Source organism: Balaenoptera ricei, chromosome 10 (assembly GCF_028023285.1).
Source record: "Balaenoptera ricei isolate mBalRic1 chromosome 10, mBalRic1.hap2, whole genome shotgun sequence".
Lineage (NCBI taxonomy): Eukaryota > Metazoa > Chordata > Mammalia > Artiodactyla > Balaenopteridae > Balaenoptera > Balaenoptera ricei.
Genome location: NC_082648.1, coordinates 98,769,062 through 98,792,320, shown reverse-complemented (window position 1 = coordinate 98,792,320; position 23,259 = coordinate 98,769,062). Strand labels below are relative to the sequence as shown.

The 23,259-nt window shown below is 35.7% G+C and overlaps 1 protein-coding gene across 1 annotated transcript in view; it reads left to right on the top strand.

Moving 5' to 3' along the window:
• The window catches only part of ST13 (ST13 Hsp70 interacting protein), a 28,075-nt gene extending 5,891 nt beyond the window's left edge, over positions 1–22,184 (top strand). Inside the window, exons 3-12 of the mRNA XM_059937043.1 lie at positions 1,751–1,826; positions 3,564–3,634; positions 8,218–8,284; positions 13,867–13,951; positions 14,073–14,183; positions 16,438–16,540; positions 17,655–17,771; positions 18,409–18,457; positions 20,666–20,799; positions 21,304–22,184. Of these exons, the coding sequence (XP_059793026.1) occupies positions 1,751–1,826; positions 3,564–3,634; positions 8,218–8,284; positions 13,867–13,951; positions 14,073–14,183; positions 16,438–16,540; positions 17,655–17,771; positions 18,409–18,457; positions 20,666–20,799; positions 21,304–21,432 (942 nt within the window). The 3' untranslated portion in view covers positions 21,433–22,184. The remainder of the gene's footprint in view (positions 1–1,750; positions 1,827–3,563; positions 3,635–8,217; positions 8,285–13,866; positions 13,952–14,072; positions 14,184–16,437; positions 16,541–17,654; positions 17,772–18,408; positions 18,458–20,665; positions 20,800–21,303) is intronic.
• The last annotated feature ends 1,075 nt before the right edge of the window (positions 22,185–23,259 follow it).

Below are 23,259 nucleotides of genomic sequence, written 5' to 3'. Positions count from 1 at the left end.
GCCACTCAACGCTGCTTGTGGGATGTTAGTTCCCTGACCAGGGATTGAACCTGGGCCCACAGCAGTGAAAGTGCTGAGTTCTAACTACTGGACTGCCAGGGAATTCCCATTCATCATTTTTGTTTGTTTGTTTGTTTCTTAGCACGTAGCATAGTGTTTTTGTAGGTACTTTATTAATATTTGGAAAGTAAATGAAAAAACAGCCCAAATTAGTTACTCTCAATTTTTTCTGCCCTACCACCTGAGGGATATTTCTGAGTGTGGTTCATGGAGTTGCTTTAGCATATTTGCCAAAAAGGTGTGTACAAACAGTAGGAGGTTGCTGGTATCTAAAGTTTAGAGATGGAGGTGGGGGAAGATGTACTCTTAATGCTCCCTTGGGACTTCCCTGGTGGCGCAGTGGTTGAGAACCTGCCTGCGAATGCAGGGGACACAGGTTTAAGCCCTGGTCTGGGAAGATCCCACATGCTGCGGAGCAACTAAGCCCGCGAGCCACAGCTACTGAAGCCCACGCACCTAGAGCCCGAGCTCTGCAACAAGAGAAACCACCGCAATGAGAAGCCCATGCACTGCGACAAAGAGCAGCCCCCGCTCGCGCCGCAACTAGAGAAAGCCCGTGCACAACAAAGAAGAAGACCCAATGCAGCCGAAAATAAATAATTAATTAATTTTTTAAAAAAAAGAATGCTCCCGTTGGAATTTCTTTTTCCCCTATTTTCTGCCTTCATGTCTAAAAGGTTTTTTTCCTGAGAGTCTTCTGACTAGCTGTCTTAAATTGATAAGAAAATTTGTTGTTTTATTATTTAGCATATCTTTGAACAGTGAAATGAGAGAAGTTAAGTAAAAGCTTCAGAAGTAGTAATTCTTTTTTTTGGTGAGTCATTTGTCAGAGTTTGGTAGATTCTGAGCCCTAGGTAAGATACTTTGCCATGTGATAAACGTGTGAAGACAAAATTGTATTAACTTACGTCTCTGCTAAAATATTTTTATTTTGCGAAAGTAGTAATGTGTTTGATTATGGAGAGTTGTGGACTACAGTGCCTGTTAAGGGTGTTACATAATATGGTATATCCACTTTATTAGCTTCCTAAAATCCAAAATTTTAAAAATTCTAAAACTCATTTTCTAAATGGTTTGGATGAGGGACTGGACCTATACTTAATTTAATTTAATTTATTTATTTATTTTTATTTATTTATTTTTTTGGCTCTTGTTGGGTCTTCATCGCTATGCACGGGCTTTCTCTAATTGCGGCGAGTGGAGGCTACTCTTCTTTGCGGTGCGTGGGCTTCTCATTGCAGTGGCTTCTCTTTGTTGCGGAGCATGGGCTCTAGGCGCTTGGACTCAGTTGCGGCACGTGGGCCCTACAGCACGCGGGCTTCAGTGTTGTGGCACATGGGCTCAGTAGTTGCAGCGCATGGGCTCTAGAGCGCAGGCTCAGTAGTTGTGGCGCACAGGCTTAGTTGCTCCACTGCATGTGGGGTCTTCCCGGACCAGGGATCGAACCTGTGTCCCCAGCATTGGCAGGCGGATTCTTAACCGCTGTGCCACCAGGGAAGTCCCTTTAATTTAACAAGAGAAATAAAAATAGAAAACAAAAGCTAGTTTACCAAAACAAAACAAGAAAGAGCATCAACAACTGAAATACAGTGTATCTGAATAGTTTATACATAAATCGGTATAAATTAATAGCATATATGTTGGGTGTGTTATTAAATGCTGATAGCATTGTTTGCCTTCCTTTTGCTAGGAAGAAAAAACAGATAGTAAGAAGGCGGAGGAAAACATAAAGACAGACGAACCATCAAGTGAGGAGAGTGATCTAGGTGAGGAGATGGTAGTTTGTATTTGATAATCTCATGATATGGTCCTATGTTGATTTTTACTAAATTGACTAAATCAGTGCTATCTAATAGAAGTATAACATGAGCTACATATGAAATTTAAAATTTTCTAGTAACCACGTTTTAAAAATTTAAAGCAGTTGAAATTAATTCAAATAATATATTTTAAACAATATGTAAAATGTTAACATTTCAGCATGTAATCAATATGGGGAAATTATTAATGAGCTGTTTTCCTTTTTTCATACTAGGTCTTCAAATCCAGAGTATTTATAGCATATCTCAATGCAGATGTTATATTTTTAATGGAAATACTTGATCAGTATTCAGACTTCATGAAATTTGTATTTGAATAAGTTGGGTCGGATACCCAGGTTTTTCTAGACATATGTAAAAGTTTTCCAGTAACTGAATCAAGTACCAAAAAATTATTTTCCTTTAGTACCTGCATCTGTGTTAATAAAACTGGTTCAGTTTAGAAGAACTGATGTCTATGCCATGGGCTTGGGGTTTTATTTGTTTGTTTGGTTTGGTTTTTTTCGACTGCAAACTGACAAATTTCTTCATAAATTTGGAGGTCCTTTGAGACTATAAATATATACCCCAGTTATTAATTGGGCAGTCTCTTAATTCACACAACCTATCTAAAAGCTAAAAAAAAAAATACTCATTTTTCAAATTTTGAGTCCGTTGATCTTTGGTATGTTAGAAGGGGTTTGTTGTTTGGGGGCTTAATCAGATCTTTTACTTTTTGTAAAATTTTTTTAATCTTACAGTTTTCTAACAATTACCATGAATATTTTTTTAAAAATTAACTCCATCTAAAAGCATTTTGTGCAGCAATCGAGCTGTTTTATAATTAGAAAAAGTTACAAGCTCAGTTCCTGTTAAAAATTGATTAAAAATTTTTTGTTGGATGTTAATTCTGATTTCAGGTAGCCAATTTTAATTTCATTCTTTTTTGACCGTTGAGAGGAAACTGCTTTTATCAAGTTTACTCTTTGCTAAAAATGTCTCCTAATGTTTATTGTTTAAAACATTTTTTGATATATAACAGTTATTTTGTTTTGTTTATACAGTTGTCCATCATGAAGTTTGTAGCATAGCTCTTTCTAGTGCTATCTTTGGGGGTCAATTCTGTACAAGTAGTATACCTTTAGTTTAAAATTTATCCAAAAAAAAAAAAAAGAAAAAAAAAAATAAATAAAATTTATCCATACTATGTTTTCAAAGGCAGAAAATGGTAAAATTAAATATTTTATCATGATTTACATCAGAGTATCACTATAACTTGTGCTATCTGCATAAAATATTTTTTTAAAAAACATTATAGTATATTGGTGTGTAGAACACAGTATTTCAACTGAATCAGTTTGTTGACACTGACTAAATCAGTATGTCTGTGTAATATGTAATAGAAATAGAAACTATGCACTTGCCAGAGTACCTACTACAATGTGATAATAAATACCTTACATTATGTGACTGTTAAGATGAAATATAGTTTTACCAAAACAATAAGATTGTGTTTAACAGGGAAATATTTTACAGTGTACCAGTTTAAATAAAATTAACGAAGTAAAATATTTAATCTAGAGTAAAATGTTCAGTTCATCAGTTGCACTAGCCAAGGTTAATTAATTTTTAATAGCCTCATGTGGCTAGTGGCTACTATATTGGATAGCACAGGTCTTATTTTCATTTTCTTAACTTCGACAGAAATTGACAATGAAGGTGTGATTGAACCAGACACTGATGCCCCTCAAGAAATGGGAGATGAAAATGTAGAGGTAAGTTCAATGGCTTATTTTCTGCTTGCTGCCAGGAATGTGAAAGCCTACCTACTGTAATAATTTTATGGCATATCTCTTCTAGGAAAAGCGCAAGTTGAATCTTTCTCTGACTTAAGGCATCTAGGAAAGCATTTTATTATTTAAAATATTTGTGAAAATGCCCTTTATTTTTAATCATGCTCTCTAACAATCTCTGGAATACTTGTCTTCTGTTTACCTATTTCACTTTGCATCTGGTTGGACTGCTCTTGAGACTATAGAGTTCATCTAACATTTATTTCTACAAGTGGAATTGTCTGTTAATGGGATATCTATCACCAGTTTTCTAAAATGGTTTTGTCCCAACAAAAGATATTGCCCTCAAGGTGGTGAAAATCAGTTCTTGGAAGGGGGGCTTGAAAAAAACTTAGGTGTTAGGATGGTTAGTGGTACTCCAAAGGTCATAGCACATTCACATATATGCACTGTATCTGCAGTATTAAAATGGAGGGGGTGAGAAGTAAGAAAAAATTGCCTAAAAAGGCTCTTTAGGGGTTGATAATGAAACAAAGCTTGAGAAACACTGTAATATACTAATTGCAGCGTAAAAGGTTGGACCATATTCTCACCAGTTCTTGATATTGTCATATTTCATCTTTGCCAACCTTACTGTGTGAAATGATACATCCTTGTGGCTTTTAAATTTGCATTTTCCTGATGTCTAATAAAGTTGACATATTCTCATGTTTATTAGTTATTCACAGGTGTTTGTGAAGTCTTATTCTGACTTTTCCCATTTTTTTTTTTTTTACTGGTTCATCTCTTTCTTGCTGATTTTTAAGTTCAGTTTATATTCTGCTAACAATTGATGCCAACAATTTGTCGTCTGTGTGCTCCACATTTTTTTCTACTAGTTTGTGGTTTCTCTTCACTTTCTTTACATTGTCTTAGTATACAAAGTCTTTTTTAAAATTTTTTAATTTTATTGGAGTATAGTTGATTTACAATGTTGTTAGTTTCAGGTGTACAGCAAAGTAATTCAGTTATACATACACATCTATTCATTCTTTTTCAGAATTTTTCCCATATAGGTTATTACAGAATATTGAGTAGTGTTCCCTGTGCTATACAGTAGGTCCTTGCTGGATATCTATTTTATATACAGTAGTGTGTGTATGTTAATCCCAAGTTCCTGATTTATCCCTCCCCTCATACAAAATCTTCTAATGCAGTTAAATTGAAAGTTCTTTTATATATTATGCTTTATTACCTTAAGGTTATAATTGCTGTAATATATTGTTTTTTTCCTTCTGAAAATTTTATGTTTGCCTTTCACCTTTAACCATCAGCACCATAATTGAAAAATCCTTTTCCTCACCAATGCCAGAATACACGGTTTCTGTATATGTGTGGGTCTGTTTTGGTGTTTTCTTGTTCTGCTTGTCTAATTTTTTTCCATGCACTAATGACACATTGTTGTATATAGCTTAAGTCTTGTTATCTTGTAGGGCAAGGACCCCCAACCCTTTAGGAGTATTTTTGGTTGCTGTTGGCCCTTTGTTCATCCATATAAATTTTAGAATCAGATTGTTATCCCCCCTCCGTTAGAATTGCATTAAATCTAAATTAACATATGGAGAAGCTGCATCTCTTCATTATTGAGATTATCCATGAATGTGATATCTGTTTTATTTTTAGGTCTTTTTTTTTTTTTTTTTCACACACACACACACACACACACACTGTATTTTATTTTTACAAGAGATAAATAGACTGACACCAAGCATTGTACATGGATGACCACAACAAAAGCAACAATGATTGCAATTATTTAGGTCTTTTTTAATGTCTTTAAATAATTTAACTTTTTCTCCATAAAGATGTTGTGCATCTTTGTTAAAAACGAATATAAATACTTTGTCAACATTTGTTTTAAAAAAAATTAATCATGTTCTATTTATTGATGGTGCCGTTCATCTTGGTGTGTCTAGGTTTATAATACTTTTTATTTATCCTACTTGGGGTTTACTGGGCATCGTAAATCCTAGGGTTGTTAACTTTTTTTTAGCTCTGGAATATTTTCAGCTAGTATCTCTTTCAAAAATGGCCTCTTTCCCATTCTCTCTACTCTCATTCTGGAGCCGTAGTTAGATACCGACTTTTTCACTATTAAGTTCCATCTCTTTATCACTCTGACGAATTATGTATGCTTGCTTTGTCTAATCAGCTGTTCCATTGATGTTTGAGTTTGAATGCTTGTTTTTCATTTTGATACTTTCTCTTTGATTCTTTTTAAAGACCACTTGGTTATTTATAAGTCTCTTGATCCTTACTCATTTTCAGAACTTGCATTTATTTTCTTAAACACATTAAATTCTTTATCAGACTGTTTTGCTGGTCTTATTCTCCTGTTATTTTTCCTGACTCTTGCTCATTGAGGTACTTTGTTTACTGTAGTTTGTGTGTGTGCGTTGACCATGAGTTCTTGTAAACTTCACCTGTGGAAAGGTTTTGAGACCTGAGTAGAAGGTGTGTTCCTCCAAAGAGAGAGATGTTTGCTTCCATCAAGACGCTGAGTTGGTGCGACCAGCTCAAGAATCACTTCAAATTCTCAACATGGTTTTTTCATTGCTTATTTAACTACAGAAGTAATGTGAATTCCAGTGGAAAGGCTGGCTTGTGGTTATGAATTTTCAGGGGAGATTTCTTTTTCTTCCCTCTATATAGGTTTCCCTCTTTGGGACAGGTTTATTTTTGGTATACCATTATGCCTGTGGGTATAGGCATTTGGGGTTCCAGATTTGTTTTGGAGGATGTCTGATTAGACAACATATATTTGTTTCACCTGAATCTAGACTTTGTTTCATGTGTCCTGTACTATCTTCAAAAACAGAATTGCAGGGTCACCCGGTTTGACACCTTCCACAAGGGTGAAAGCAGATGAAGCACTTGGCACCTGGCTGGATTTCAAGCCTTCACTTTATTTTGTTCTTTGAGGATTTCTACATTCTTAGGCCAAAGATGGCTTTTATTGATAAAAGATGTGTTTTAGACTTGTTCAGAGTATCATGTGCATCATATTGCCATAAACTGAAGTCGTCTTTTTGCAAATTATCCTGGCTCTGTAGGATGTCTTACTATGTGGCAAAGTGTGTTTTCCTTTATTCTTTTAAAAAGTTTTAGTTTGTCCAAAACTTGTAGGGATTTTTGTTGGAAATGCTTTGAATTTATTGAGTAACTTGGGGGTAGATTGATACAGTTGATAATTTTTTCATGAGCATGGTATATATCTGTGTCCTTTAATAGAATTTTATGTTTTCCCCCGCTCCCTCCCATGAAGTCTTGTGTGCTCTTAGAATGGTATCTTGTTCTATTATATTTTATAATTGTTGCTGATGTGGAAGAACTCTGGGTTTGTTTTTTATGTTGCTCTTGTATTCTCTTGTTGTTCTCTTCAGTAAAGAGAACTTTACTGAATTGTCATAGTAGGTCTAATAGCTTGTCAGTTCTATTAGATTTTCTAGGTATGTATAAAGACAGCTGGTATTTTCCTTCCAGTTTTTAAACGTATCAAATCATTTTCTTAATGATTAGCCAGCACCTTCAGTAATATTTTACAGTGATGGTGATAGAGTGGATTTTTGTTTGTTAAAGAAATTGCTTCTTGTAGGACATTGTTTGCTATATGTTTTCGTTATTAATAATCATTGTACTGTCAGCATCTTGTACGGTGTTTGTTCTGTCTAGTATAGGTGCTCAATAGATGTTCATTGGACCAAAAGAATGAGACATTTCTCTTCTAAGATTCAAGCCTCTCAGGAACTAGCTTTTCTACTTGTGGGGAGACTGGGTTTTAGTACAGGCATACCTCCAAGATCTCATTGTGAGTTAGGTTCCAGACCACCACAATAAAGTGAGTCACACAAATTTTTTGGTTTCCCAGTGCATGTAGAAGTTATGTTTACACTATACTGTAGTCTATTAAGTGTGCAATAGCATTATGTCTAAAAAACAATGTACATACCTTAATTTAAAAATACTTTATTGCTAAAAAATGCTAACCATCTGAACCTTCAGCAAGTCATAGTAGTAACATCACAGATCACCATAGCAAATACAATAATGAAAAAATTTGAAATACTGGAAAAATTGCCAAAATGACATAAAGTGAGGAAATGTTGTTGGAAAAATGGCTCCAGTAGACTCACAGCGTTGCCAGAAACCTTCAGTTTGTAAAAAGTGCAGTGCTGTCTGCCAAGTGCAATAAAACGAGCTATGCCTGTACTTGTGAATAACTAGAAAGGATTTGGTAAAAACTAGGGCAGAAAAACCTCAAATCGGGATGGAGGGAAGCAAAAGTCATGTCTAGGGCAGAGTATAGGGAATGATATTTATTATTTAGTATGAAAGATTAAAATGTATCCTTATATAAGATTTCTTACTAATCCTTTATTATAATTATCCTCTTTGTTCCCTTGAGACCAGAGAAGAATGAGTGGAAATGGGGGTTGTGACTACCACATCCCTAAGAAAGTCCAAATTGTTTCCTCCTTCCCTTTGCTTTTCTACTACTTCTTAGTTGATCTTCAATTTCCCCATAGATAACTGAGGAGATGATGGATCAGGCAAATGATAAAAAAGTGGCTGCCATTGATGCCCTAAATGATGGTGAGTGATTTTTTTTTTTTTTTTTCTCTTTGCTACATTTCCTATAGTAGTCTGACTATTCTCTTCTCTACTTCTCTGCTGCAGTACCTGTTAATGGTGGGAAACTGGAAGGGAACTTAAATTTATTGAGTATATGGTACTGGAGAAGAAAGCGTCCTGTCCTCCACTCACCCCTTTCCCATTAATAAAGAGGCTGAAATCACAGGTATCAATTTATCTTGCCTCAGGGCGTGTACAGATCCTGATTGTAACTCAAAGACTGTACTTTCCTGACTATAGTGTTTCTCCACTGACAAGAGGCTTTGGAACCTTCTTTATAATAAAAGCCTGATGGGAAAACCTGAAAAAATAATAATCATAAAAGCTGAAAGGTTTTCCCCAAAAGTGGTATTAGATCAATGATCCTCAACTTTTTACATAGTAACGCCCTTGACAAATATTGTCCATCGATATAACACTCTTGTTCTAGTCTCTGCCTGTTAGAACCCCTTCAGAAAATCCTATCAGAGTGGGAGAGTGCTGGTAGTATTAAGTATTATGTTTAATTAGTTAAAATTTATAAGAACAAATTATTTATTAACTTGGGTACTGTGCAGACCCCTTTATAGCTGTGTGGTGTAGTGTGTCACAATGCCATCATTGAATAGATGCTATTGTATAATGCTCTTGTGCATTTGTACTTCATCCTTAGACTTAGAAGATGACTATTTTAGAATGAGTTCAGTATTGATTGCTGTTCAGGTTCCTTTGCTTTGTAATCCCACCACCTTCTTAGCTTAGGTCCTTATATGTTTATACTATTGCAGTTACCTTAATAGTTTGTCTACCTGACATGTCTCTACTTCATTGCTTTCTCTTCACTGTCCCTAGATTATTCTTATTTAGAACTTGTTTTTATTGGTACACACTCCTTTGCTTGTAACCTGTGACTAACTTTTGCATACATTTTGAAGCTCATCATAGCATTGGACCTGCTAGAGTCAGATCCTATATTTTGCCTTCCCAGCCTTATTTCTTTTGAGTATTAACCTTCCATTCCAGCCAGACCTCACTTTCCTAGAATGTTCCTTTACTTTTGCTTCTTTGTAAAGCTCTTCTTCACCTATTTCAACTTTTAAGTTGTACCCATCAATTCATCCCAGCCACTTCTCTTCCTGACCATTCCTTTTCCACACTAATCTTTTCTTCATTTCCCTACCACCTAAGATTTCTATTTACCTAGCATATAATTGTGCCTTCTACATTCCTGCCAGTTTTATTATATTTTAATGTGCATTATTTCATTAAAATCTCAAATTAGTCCCATTTTACAGATCAGTGAATAATCTGAGGGCTTAGAGGGTTTTGACTTGCCCAGGATCTTACTGTGCCATACTATCAACTCATTATTTTTGTCACTTATTTTGGCATATTGTCTTGTATTTTTTAAAATTTACTTATATATTGTCTAAGCAATATTTAACAAAGTGAAAATGAAACAGCCACCACCTAATAAGTCACATTTTTGTTTTTCCTTATTTTTTTCCAAGCTATGTTTATGTGTAAATATAGCCTAATTCTAACTTTATAATAGGTACAATTTTATGGTGTATCTTACAGGGATAAAACACTAGTACTATAAGCTAGGGATTGTAGGTTCAGGCCCCACCTGGGGTCTGAGAGGCAGGAATATAGTTAAACCCTGGGTTTAAGGAGCCCAAGTTCCTGGGTTTGAATCCCAGCTCTGGGGCTTACTAGCTACGTAAACTTAGAGAAGTTACTCTTTCTGCCTCTGTTTTTGTTCCCTCCCTTGTAAAATATGGATAATAATACCTACCTAATAGAGTCATAAGGAATAAATGAGTAAATGTGTATAATATGCCTAGAATAGTACCTGGTACTAATATTAAGGTACTGGTACTATTCTTATTAAGTCCTTAGTGTTTCCAGCTGTCACATTATTAGAGGTATTTCTGTTATGCTTTTTCAGTTTAATATATTTATTCAACAAGTATTTATTGAAGGCTTACCATGTTCCAGATGCTGGATATACAGCGGGAAACAAAGCACACCAAGTTCTTTACTTCGTGGACTTTATATTTTGGGAGAACAAAAATAAACAAATTTATAATATAAAGTTAGGTGGTAATTAGTGCTATGAAGAAAAATAGAGCTGAGTAAAGGGATAGTCAATGATGGAAGCTATATTTTATATAAGGTGGTCAGGAAAGCACCTGATGAAGTGCAGGGAGCAAGCCGTGTAAAGAAGCGCTTTTGGGGACATAGGGGAGAACAAATACAGAGGTTAATTGGGAGAGCGTTGGGGACAGTTACGTGTTCAAGGAATAGCAGAAAGGCCAGACTATCTGGAGTGTGCTCAGTGAAGGGATAAGAGTGATAGAGTTGAGGTCAGAGAAGTGCCTGAGGGTGGGAGATGGGTGGTGGGAAGGTGGTGAGGAGGACAGATGATTGACAGCTCACTAAAGAACTTGGTAGATCATGCTAAGGATTTAGGATTTTATCCTTGATTATGCAAAGCCATTGAGGGTTTTTTGACTAGGAGAGTTTCATAGTGAGAAGAATTTACTTTTGAAAAGGATTATTCTTGCTACTCTATGTAGATCAGATTTTAGGGACAGATTAAGGGTATGTTAGTTCATTGGAGAAGTAGAAGCCAAGACATGAGTTGGTGTGGCAGAGGTATATTAGGAAAATACCTGTGAGGGAAGGTGGGGGAGCAGGGAGAACTGGAGGAGTCTGGGAAGACAGTGAGGCTATCATGTAGATCTTACCCCTCTGTAGGAGAGATGGAAGGTTGTGTAGGGAAAGTCTTCAACTGTGTGTGTGTTTCTAAAAGTCTAGGCAAGCCAAGGTTGCCCGTTAGAGGAGTTGCACGTCTCACAAGAATGGGCCTACCTGGTTATCCTTCCTGTATTCAGTCAGTAGCTGGGAGCAGCTTATGGAGTATAGCCTTGAGCCTAGAAGATGGCGATCTCCATCAGTTGTGCTCACTGCAACAAATCTAAGGTGCATTTTCATGACTCCACAGAGGGAGGGAAGAAATTTTTGTAGTCCAGGTAGCTAATGATGATAGCTTGCATTGGGGCAGAGTTTCCCAAACTTGCTCTGTTTATAGTGTCCTCACCATTTTCACTTTTTTCACAGCACTCCTAGGCCAAAAGAAATACATAAAAGTTTAGTTTATAATGTAGTTAGGTTCAAACAATTTCATAAGTATCTATGTCCTAACAAGTTAGTGATTGTTTGAAAAAAATAATACAGACAAATGGAAAGAAAATATATTTAATTTAATTCTTTAATAACCATGTTTATTTTCCAGTAAGCTGTGGATATATGTTGGGCATTAAACAGCTTCTCAGATCTTGGAATCAGATTGGACATGGCCACCCTCACTGCTCCACATCTCTTTTTCTACAGTTCTTGCTTTTTTATCATAGAAACAACTTCTTTTAAAAAAATAATTAATTAATTAATTACTTTTTGGCTGCGTTGGGTCTTCGTTGCTGTGCGCAGGCTTTCTCTAGTTGCGGTGAGCAGGGGCTACTCTTCGTTGCAGTGCGCTGGCTTCTCATGGCGGTGGCTTTTCTTGTTGCAGAGCACGGGCTCTAGGTGCACGGGCTTCAGTAGTTGTGGCTTGAGGGCTCTAGAGCGCAGGCTCAGTAGTTGTGGCGCACGGGCTTAGTTGCTCCGCGGCATGTGGGCTCTTCCCGGACCATTGCTCGAACCCGTGCCCCCTGCATTGGCAGGCGGATTCTTAACCACTGCGCCACCAGGGAAGCCCGAAACTTCTTAAAAACAGTTTTTTTCAAAGGTACTATCAAAAGGAATATAGTGATTCAGTGTTGAAATTGTGAACTATATCAAGCCAGTAGTTCATGTGGTGCTAGATAAACTGTCCTGTGTCTCTTTGTGCTGTGTGGAAACCTTGGGACTAGGCTGATAAGGTGAGGAGTAGTTAGATTCTTGATATATTTTAAAAGTAGAGTTACAGGGATTTTGGTTTCAGATTGGGGAATCAAGAATGACTCCAAGGTTTTGGGCTTGAGGTAGATCAGGAGTTTCCAAACTGCAGCCTCCTCTTTTTATAAAAAAATTAATGGGACATAGCCACACCCATTTATGTTTTGTTGGTGGCTGCTTTCCCACTAAAACAGCAGAGATGAATAGTTAAAATTGTTAGAGTCTGCAAAGCCTAAAATAATTATTAAATGGCCGTTCCTAGAAAATGTTTGCTGACCTCTAAACTAGACTGAACGGAGGAGCCATTTAGTTTAGAGTCAAAATCTTTGTCTCTAATATATTTATCTGTGTTATCCTACTATATATACATAAAATTGTTTAGTTGGGGAATAGATTTGGAGATGGGGTAGGAATTAAGAGTTCCAGTTTTGAACATGGTAGATGTGAGTTGCTTGTTAGACATCCTAGTGTAATAACTTCTAATAGACATTTGTAGTAGTAACTAATAAGACTGATAAGACAGAACATTTTTCTGCATTTCATGAGTTCTGTTAACTGGGTAAATATTTTTCATAGTGAATTGTGGCCTTTACTATAAAATTCTGCTTGTCTTGTGTCTCCCCATGTTTCCTGTCTCCGAGAATTAGACTTTGTGCAAAGAACTCTTGTAATTCTTTATTATGTTTATTTGTTAAATGACTTTATTGAAGGGATTAATAAAAGAAGCTAACTATGAGAATGGGCTACAATAAGTGAATTTAAAATATGGGTATGGTCTCTCATCAGTTCTAATTTTCTTTCTTTTTTTTTTTGGCTTGTGAGCTGTACTTTATTGGTCTCTGATATGTATAGTTTTCTTGAATTTTTTATCAGCCCTATGAATTTAGTAGGGGTACTTTTTCCTTTATAACTTTAATTTTATCCTTTTTTTAAAATAAATTTATTTATTTTATTTATTTTTGGCTGCATTGGGTCTTCATGGCTGTGCGCGGGCTTTCTCTAGTTGCGGTGAGCAGGGGCTACTCTTCGTTGTGGTGCGCGGGCTTCTCATTGTGGTGGCTTCTCTTGTTGCAGAGCATGGGCTCTAGGTGCGTGGGCTTCAGTAGTTGTGGCACGCAGGCTCAGTAGTTGTGGCTCGTGGGCTCTAGAGTGCAGGCTCAGTAGCTGTGGCGCATGGGCTTAGTTGCTCCGCGGCATGTGGGATCTTCCTGGACCAGGGCTCGAACCCGTGTCCCCTGCATTGGCAGGCGGATTCTTAACCACTGAGCCACCAGGGAAGCCCTATCCTTTTAACTTAATGGATAAAAGAAAATGTAATTAATAGAATAAAATTGACTTATCATTTGATTTTATCTAAATTTAAAAGCCAATGAGTCCTACCAAGAATGTGGTATTCTCATATTTTTTAGGGGGGTTATGTTCCCCAGAATTGTCTGTCTTGAGTGATTTACAGTATAGGTATGGTTAAAGATTTTGCTTTGAAGAGCCAGTTTTGTATGTTAATTTAGAAACTAGTCTTACTGGGCTAAAAGGGAAATGTGAAAGGCTAATTTAAGAGACCAACAGTTTTTATTAATTTTTTTTTATCCACTGTTTCTCAATAAACTTTTGTTTCACTTTAGGTGAACTACAGAAAGCCATTGACTTGTTCACAGATGCCATCAAGCTAAATCCTCGTTTGGCCATTCTGTATGCCAAGAGAGCGAGGTGAGAACTCTAAATAAAAACTAATTTCTGCTTATTTGTTTAGATAGAATTGCTTCTGTGGCAATCCCCAAAAAGTTACTGTTTGAAATGAATACTTTTTAATATCATACTTATTTTTTAGTGTCTTCATCAAATTACAGAAGCCAAATGCTGCCATCCGAGACTGTGACAGAGCTATTGAAATAAATCCTGATTCTGCTCAGCCATACAAGTGGCGAGGGAAAGCACACAGGTAAATAATGAGGCTTAATTATTTTCAGAGCTCTTTAAGTTTAAATCTGATGTTTCAATATACCTTATCTAAAAAAAAAAAATTGCGGGATTTCCCTGGCTGCCCAGTGGTTAAGACACTTCGCCTTCTAATGCAGGGGGTGTGGGTTCGATCCCTGGTTGGGGAGCTAAGATCCCACATGCCTCACAGCCAAAAAACCAAAACATAAAACAGAAGCAGTATTGTAACAAACTCAATGAAGACTTTAAAAATGGTCCACATCAAAAAAAATCTTTAAAAAATTGCCTAAGGATTTAATTTTAATATAATACATGCTCAATATGTAGAATTGAGAGAATGTCATAAGGAACAAGTAAGAAAATAAAAATTCTTTCCACTGCTTCCATTCAGTGAATACCAGTGTTAACAGTTTTTGGCCACATATAGCCAAATGTAAGGTAAGGATTTTTCTCAGTTATCTCCAAGTAAAGAGAGTGGCTTTATATCAGTGTCTTACAAACTTTCTGTTATTTTCAGACTTTGTAACTTAACATTAAACAACCAATATATTACGGAAGAAGGAATATACTAGCTTCAGACTACTTCGGTCGCTGCTAGGTCACATGAACAGTCAGATAAGGGGGAAAATAAAGAGGTGAATTTAACCCCGATCAGTAATCAAACCTGGAAGCAAAACTTAATATACAGATGAGTCTTTGTGGTTTGGGATGAAATGTCCTGTGCTATTTACATCTTACATGGGTTGAAAAGGTACTGTGCTTCAAGTGTGGATGGAGATGAAGATGAATATGCTTGGGACCAACTGTATTAGGTGACTTAAAAAGTAGCTCTAGTGATTATGAAGACATATGTCAAAGATATAGGTAAAAGATTGGAAAATTTGTATTAATGCTCTCTAAGTATATGAAAGGTCATGCATTGCTGTTGATTGTCTTGAGATCGACCCCATTAGTCTTTGAGCATTTCTTGGCCTTCTGGTATAAGAACTCATCTTGTACTTTAGCTTGGAATAGACCAAGGACTTCCCTGGCGGTCCAGTGGTAAAGAATCTGCATTCCAATGCAGGGGATGCAGGTTCGATCCCTGGTCAGGGAACTAAGATCCCACGTGCCACAACTAAGACCCGACGCAGCCAAAAAAGTAAATAAATAAAAAATAAATTAAAAAAATATATATATATAAAACATCAAAGAAAACGGTTTAAAAAAACAAACAACTTGGAATAGACCATTTCTCCAGAAAATCTTGGTTTGTTTTAGTGGGGATTATTTTGTGGAAACTGAAGTTTGGCCACTAGGTATGTTTATTGTTTCCAGGATATCGTCATTGTCATTTCAATTAGCAGTCAGAAAAAACATTTAAAAATAATGATTTTAGGGAAAGAAATAGAGAAATTTTGAATTTGCACTGATATTCTCAATTAAAATTCAACATTAAATGTTTTCCATTTTGTATTTTAGACAGTATTCTCCTAGAATCATGCCTTAAAAATAATATACCCTTTAGGTAAAGTTTATTTTGCAGTTCTTTCTTATCCCTAGAATATGTCTCACTTAAGATATACAGTCAGCATACTGGTTTAAAAATTACTTGAATTAATTTTTCCTGTATGGTTTATGTTGTCAATGTGATAAATAATTAGCCTCTTTTTATTTCTGTTTGTATTCAGGGTTTGGGCTTGCTTTATTTCTGTCCTTTCTGATTTAATTTTCTTATTTGAGTATGTAAAACATTTGCATGTTTAAAGAGTCAAAACTGAGTTAATAGGTATACCCAGAGAAGTCTCATTTCCATTGCTGTCTCCTCAACTCCATATTTACCTATCTCCACCAGCCTTTAGTTTCTGATCCATCCCATCTCTCCTTTTTAAATAAAATGTGCACACGTGTTGTTTTCTATCCCATATAGAAGGTAGCATGCTGAATACGCATCATGTTAACCCTGTTTTTAATGAGTTGAAAGTTGCGGCTCTACATAATTTTTTAAAATATCATAATACTGTGAATTAAAACAATTTTTTAAAAGCTTTTAAACATTTTTTAGTAGAACAGCTTCACAGTTACCATAGAGGAAATTTAAACTCCTAAATTTTTATAGAGTGGAACATACTAATTGAATTGGTTCATGAAAATTTGTAGTTGAATATCTAAACCTCTTCTGTAACAGTCCTTTTTTATAATAAGGAAGTAAGACACCATGCTACATAAGTGAATATGTGTAAAAGGCTCCAAAAATTACTTAAAATCTGTTTCAGACTTTTGGGCCATTGGGAAGAAGCTGCCCATGATCTTGCCCTTGCCTGTAAGCTGGATTATGATGAAGATGCTAGTGCAATGCTGAAAGAAGTTCAACCAAGGGTATGGTAAAGTAGAGAAGGGAAAAGTCATTACTAATTGGCTCTAGTACTTAACACCCTAGCAGTAAATTAACTGCAAAGCAGATGCAAAGAAACAATCTTTGGAAGTTATATAATCTGTAATCACTTAAATTTGTGTTGAACTCAGGAAATCTCATTGGGTTTTCATGCTTTAATTTCTCATGCAGTATTACAGCAAGCTATGTTATTTTGTTTGCAAGCCTGCAAAATTATAACCAGAAGGTTAGAAATGGAAAAGGGGCATCAAGTTTACAGCAAAAGAACAAATAGAAAATTTATAAAATGCATCCCAAGATTGAGTCTGGTTTGTCCTTATTTCTATCTAAACTTGTTAGTTAAAACAACTTAGTGCGTTTACATGGTAAATCCTTCAGCTTTGTGGAAAGTTCAAGAATTTACTATCAGAGGCTTTAAGATGGTGGAAGTTTTATTGAATTTAATCTATCAGATGATTTGATTTTCTTTCTTTTTGTAACAGGGCTAACTCAGCAAGGTTATCGGATGAGATATTCTAGAACACAAGGTTCTTAAAAAATAATCATAAACAAGCTAAAATAATGGTTGAATATGAATCTCTTACGTTTATATTATTCTGTGAATAAATACTAGATTCCAAATATTTGGCATGGACTATGTACTAGTGCCTGGTACATATTTTCTCTTGATTCTTATAGTTAAGACTAACATACTTCTCCCTGCCCCCTCATTTTATTGATGAGGAAAACTTCAGTATAGTTAGACTGTGGGAAGTAACTGGTATGTGTGTTCCCAATCTCTGCCTTCCCATGGCAGGTATCAGGCAAAAATTGTCATGCAATTTGACATCTATTTGTCATCCTTGCACTAGGTAATTGTTTGAAATTAACATTTTTCTCTAACTTCAAATCCCAGCCTCTTTTCTTTGTTTCACAGTGGACTTGTTAAAGCCTGAGATAGGTCTTTTTCTATAGGGTAAATCTAACCCATTTTTCACAACTATGTGTTGAATTAAATCTCTCCACAAAGAAAAGTAATTCTTTAACAAAACCATTGATTTGTGCTGACCTTATTCAACTTTCAGAGAATAAATTTTTCTGTGGCTGTTTCTTCCCTAGGCCCAGAAAATTGCTGAACATCGGAGAAAGTATGAGCGAAAACGTGAAGAGCGAGAGATCAAAGAAAGAATAGAAAGGGTCAAAAAGGCTCGGGAAGAACATGAGAGAGCCCAGAGGGTAAGGTTTCTATACTTAAACCATTAAAGCGAAATATAGTAGATCAGACTTTTTTGGATATCATTCTAATTCCTGGCTCTTCCTAAATAAAAAGAGCTGGCTGCAGTTCTGTAGGATAGTGATACTACTTAAAGGAAGTTTTCCTTCCCTTCGTTGCTTAGTCTTCAAATTCTTAAGTGAGTTGTATAGCACCAATTTATATCCTTGTTTGTGTTCTCCTAAAATCGACTTTTTCCTGATTAAGTAATTAATTTAAAACTTGGCAGTATTATTTGCTTTCTTTAGGATGCAAGCCCTGATATTTTAAGTTTTATGATTACTTCCGTTTTAATAGTGGATTCATAGCTATTTAAAATTGACTCTAGTTATTTTTTAGTTTTAGTTACAAATCAAAAATATTACTTGAAATCATTACCAAAAGTAATACTTAACTCATTGAGAATCCAATTGAAAATTGTTTTTTTGGGAGATGGGGTGTCTCCTTTAGTCCAACATTGCCATTTGAAACTTGTCATTCTTGTAAGTCCTCTAACTAGCTTATTTTACAGTTTTTTCATGGTTTTGCATGGATAAGGTAGGCGTGGACAGCAGACTTCCCCCTTCTTGTTATATAATTTATTTCCTTTTTGTATTAAAGGAGGAAGAAGCCAGACGACAATCAGGAGCTCAGTATGGCTCTTTTCCAGGTATTTTGAAAGAAAAATTAAAACTCTTAATATTGTAAATAATTGGGTAATATTCTGATTTGGAGGCTCAGGTATGTATATTGTATTTTGTACCATTAGTCCCTGGAACACTGAGTCTTTAGAATGTCAGCCTCTAGAAAGTTTCATTCTCGTTAAAAATTTTGTTAGTGGAAATACAGTACATTATTTTCCTCATATTCTGAGCAGTATACTTTTTAAAAATAGATAAAATTTACTGAGGTCTGAGCATTGTATTTTATTAAAAGACTTTAAGAATTTATTATGATGTAAGTATTTAGAGTGTTCCTAAATGGCCGTAATGGAATTTTGTTCTATTATACATTGATATTCATGAGGATACTAGGTAAAAGCATGGAATCATTAAGCACAAAAAGTTCTGCATCCAGTGTAAAATTAATATATCAACACATTCTTCCCTTTCTTGCAAATGTCAAGTGATCAGAAATTACTAGTGAGGCAAAGCCTTGAATGATAGCAGAGGCCTATGCGATACAGGTAGAAGAGCTGTTAAAAAGGCACTCAAAAAAAAAAAAAAAGGCCGTTAAAAAAAAAAAAAAGGAAGGAGCATACATTGGGGATGACTTGGAGAAAAAGCAAGAAAATAAATTTTAGCTCATAGCTTACTTTCTGTTTATAATATCTTATATCAGGTACCTTTGTTTTAGAAAATGACCACTAATGTGGACTAGTACTAGAGAGAATTTTTTGTTATGTGGGTTTTATTATATGGATTTGACAAGCAGACTGGCTAACTGTTGTTGCCTTGGGTCACTTTTTGTAGAAAGTAGTTTTAAAAAGTCAGCAGTAGCATAAGAAGCTAGAAGTTGTTTTCAGCCCCCGATTAGATCTCCTTATCTGTGATTGTTAGTTATTTATGGGCACGTTTGTATTGTTGAGACAGATGGAAATCACTGTGTTCTAGGTGTTTCTTCTTTATGATAGCTTTATTTGTAATGACCCTTGATCTGTAGATTAATATTACCTGTATTTCTTTTTAGGATGTCCCTATATTGGTGTTAATTGTGATTTTAGAATATCTCCACTGGACATAAAGGTTTATGATAGTGAAAAACTGAGTAGAAAAGTTTGAGTTTGTAATCTAAAAATTTACTGGGAGAATTAAACTTTTTTACTAGAGCATTGTTTTCAGTGTAAAAAAGAAACACCAGGACTGCTTGTTAAAAATGCAGATTTTCAGTTTTACTTTCAGAAATTTTGAGGCAGTCAGGGTGGAGATTAAAATCCATAGCTTTTTTTTTTTTTTTTTAAATTTTGGCTGAGTCCTGCAGCTTGCAGGATCTCAGTTCCCCGACCAGGGATTGAACCTGGCTTGAGGCAGTGAAAAGCACCGAATCCTAACGACTAGACCACCAGGGGACTCCCAAAAATCCACAGCTTTTTATAATAAGCATTTCAGGTAGTTCTTGAAGGAAGCAGTTAGCTTAGGGGAATATAGTTTTTGGGGGGAAAAAAAACTAAACTCTTATGAATTTAAATAGAAACAGACAAATAATATTAAAGAATGAGAAGATAAGATATGAGGTGACTTACGAGACTTTTTAATTTTATAATTCCAAGGGACTGTTAGTTTTCTCTCTGAGGTAAGACTAGTTTTCTTTTTTCTTTTTTTTTTTTTTTATTAAACATACACTTTTTTTTTTATTTTTTTTTTATTTTTGGCTGTGTTGGGTCTTCGTTTCTGTGCGTGGGCTTTCTCTAGCTGTGGCAAGCGGGGGCCACTCTTCATCGCGGTGCGCGGGCCTCTCACTATCGCGGCCTCTCTTGTTGCGGAGCACAGGTTCCAGACGCGCAGGCTCAGTAGTTGTGGCTCACGGGCCCAGTTGCTCCGTGGCATGTGGGGTCTTCCCAGACCAGGGCTCGAACCCGTGTCCCCTGCATTAGCAGGCAGATTCTCAACCACTGCGCCACCAGGGAAGCCAACTAGTTTTCTTTTTAAAGTCTTGTTACTAGGAAAAAAAATATTTACAGCCTTATTTTTAAATAATTAATGTTAAAAAATTGTCTCTTGTTACATCCAGTTAGAATGTTCAGACTACTTTGTGTTCAGTAGCACCTTTGTTCTTTGTGCATGCACATGTGTTATTTTAATCAGGAGGAAATAGTGTACTTTCAGACTGCTTGGGAATATGCTTGGTGTCTATACAGATCTTTCATTTATTCCTGTAGGTGGCTTTCCTGGCGGAATGCCTGGTAATTTTCCTGGAGGAATGCCTGGAATGGGAGGGGGCATGCCTGGAATGGCAGGAATGCCTGGGCTCAGTGAAATTCTTAGTGATCCAGAGGTTCTTGCAGCCATGCAGGTAAGACTTGGAAGAACAGAGTTGGACTTTATATCACTGAGGCATTTCTTTCATAGTTCTTTGTGGAGACAGGTTAAGGTTACTCTGTTAGCCACATTTTATTGAGCTGAATTACCAAATAGCTTATTATGCAGTTGTGACATTCATATTCTTTTTTTCAGAATGAGTAGCTTAAGTTTTTAAAAGTGGTTTATAGGGAAATACTCTGTAATAGTTGATAATTACATCCCGTTGTCCTTTTCTTTGTATCAAAATTGTATATCTTTTTTTTCATTGTCTGAAGTGACATCATTGAGTTGGACTTGGAAGTACACATTAATAATATTTACGCTTCAGGGACTTGTCCAAACCTGAGTTGACTTAGCCATGACAAAATTTAAAGGTCTGAATAAAGAGATAGGATTTAGGATAACAAAATTGATAACCCATAGGACATTTTTTTAATACTAAACATATATATATATGTGTGTATATATATATACACACACACCCCTTTCTTTGCAGGATCCAGAAGTTATGGTGGCCTTCCAGGATGTGGCTCAGAACCCGGCAAATATGTCAAAATATCAGAGCAACCCAAAGGTTATGAATCTCATCAGTAAATTGTCGGCCAAATTTGGAGGTCAAGCATAATGCCCTTCTGACAAAGCCCCTGCTGAAGAAAAAGCAACTTACATCACCTAATGGATGTCGCAATAATACAAACCAGTGTACCTCTGATCTTCTCATGAAGAAAGCTGGGGTGCTTTGAAGATAATCCCTACCCCTCTGCTCCAAATGCAGCTGAAACATTTTATAGTGGTTTGCCATTAGGGTATTCATTCAGATAATGTTTTCTTACTAGAAATTTAAAACTTTAAACAATTTTTAAATCTTAAAAATATTTAAAACAAATTAAAAGGGTGTGTTAATCCCTACATTTTTCTTTACTAATCATTTTGGTTTTTTCCTTTGAATTAGTTAGGCAAGGAAGATACTTCAGTATGGAAGATTTATTCAAGTTTGAGTGAAATAAAGATTTATTAGTGGGAGGCAAATGTAACATTTAAATAGATAAAGTTTGAGTTGGATATATGGTCACTGAGGCATTTTGATTTGTCTTTTTAATTGCTTTATTATTATTATTTTTAATGATTTGCTTCCATGAAACTGTTGGGACCACCAGTATTGCAGTAGGACCTGGGTAGGGACTGGAAGTACTTGGCAGGGCAGCAGTAATCTTACTACATTTTATAGAATGTGTACCCTTGTGCAGATGTATTTAAATCTTACACTGTGGTGAAAGGATGATTTTTATACTCCTGCAGTAAAATTGGATTACTTAGCTCTGTTGTCTGATATCTAAAATAAATGTTTCACATTTCCACACAGGGGAAATAAGGGAATACTTTTCTTTTTGTATTTCTATGTTTAAAATGTTCTTTTCAGATCAGAAAATGCCCAGCTCTTTGTCTGCTTTCTACTTGTTTTCACATTTTTTTCATCTTACTCTTCTTGGGGTAAAGATGATGCTTTTTCACTAGCGTCATCACTGCTATCATCATTCACAGCATAATTATGCAAGCATATTTAGCGCTGGGTTTAATTTAATATGTAATACAAATAGTGGCTCTGTAGGGTAATACCCATAATAGCTGTAGTTTCTTGGCCAGGAGATTTCATATCTAAGTGTTAGATTTCCTCTTTGGTGAAAACATACCAAAAGATGTTGGAAGAAGGGATTCCCTTTGGTGTTTGGTCTCCTGCTTAGGAAATACCTATTGCAGTTAGAGTTTATCTTGTAGTATTAATTTTTGGAGAAGTTTGAATTAATTGATACACAAAGAGGGGAATCTAAATTCCTAATCCAGCATGAACTGAAAAAATTGATGAGATTCATGGTGGTTCTTTGTGGAGTTCTCAGCATTGTGAAGGATGCATTGTTCTATTCAGCTCTTAAATACTGCACCCATGTGCCCACCTTTCCTTATTCCTTCCCTCTCCTCCAAGGATAAAGAAAATGATAAATTTTCTGTTGTACATCCAATTCTTATATTAAATGAGGCTAAGTCCAGGCACTGTACCAGGAATTGCTAGGTTTCTACTTATTTTTCAATGTCAAGTGCTAGTTTAAAAGCAATTTCAAGGGATGAGACCCTCTGTACTTTGCTTATTTGAAGAATCAATGGTAGGAGCAGTGAAGTAAATTCCATGGAATACATTTCTGAAATCATAAGTAAGTTGATTCAAGTTTTTACCCTTTGCTGTACGCAAGCAAATAGAAATGCATCTGTTAAGTGAGAAAAAGCTGTATGCTGATTATGCTTTTTAAACCCTTTAAAAATACTCAGCATATAAACTTGAGTTTGAGCTTGCTGGTGTTCTTTTTGTTAATATGTGTTCTCCTTTCTCAAAATTTCCAGTGTGTGCTGTAATTCAGGACCAGCTGCTTCTGGATTTTTCATTTGATTTACACATTAC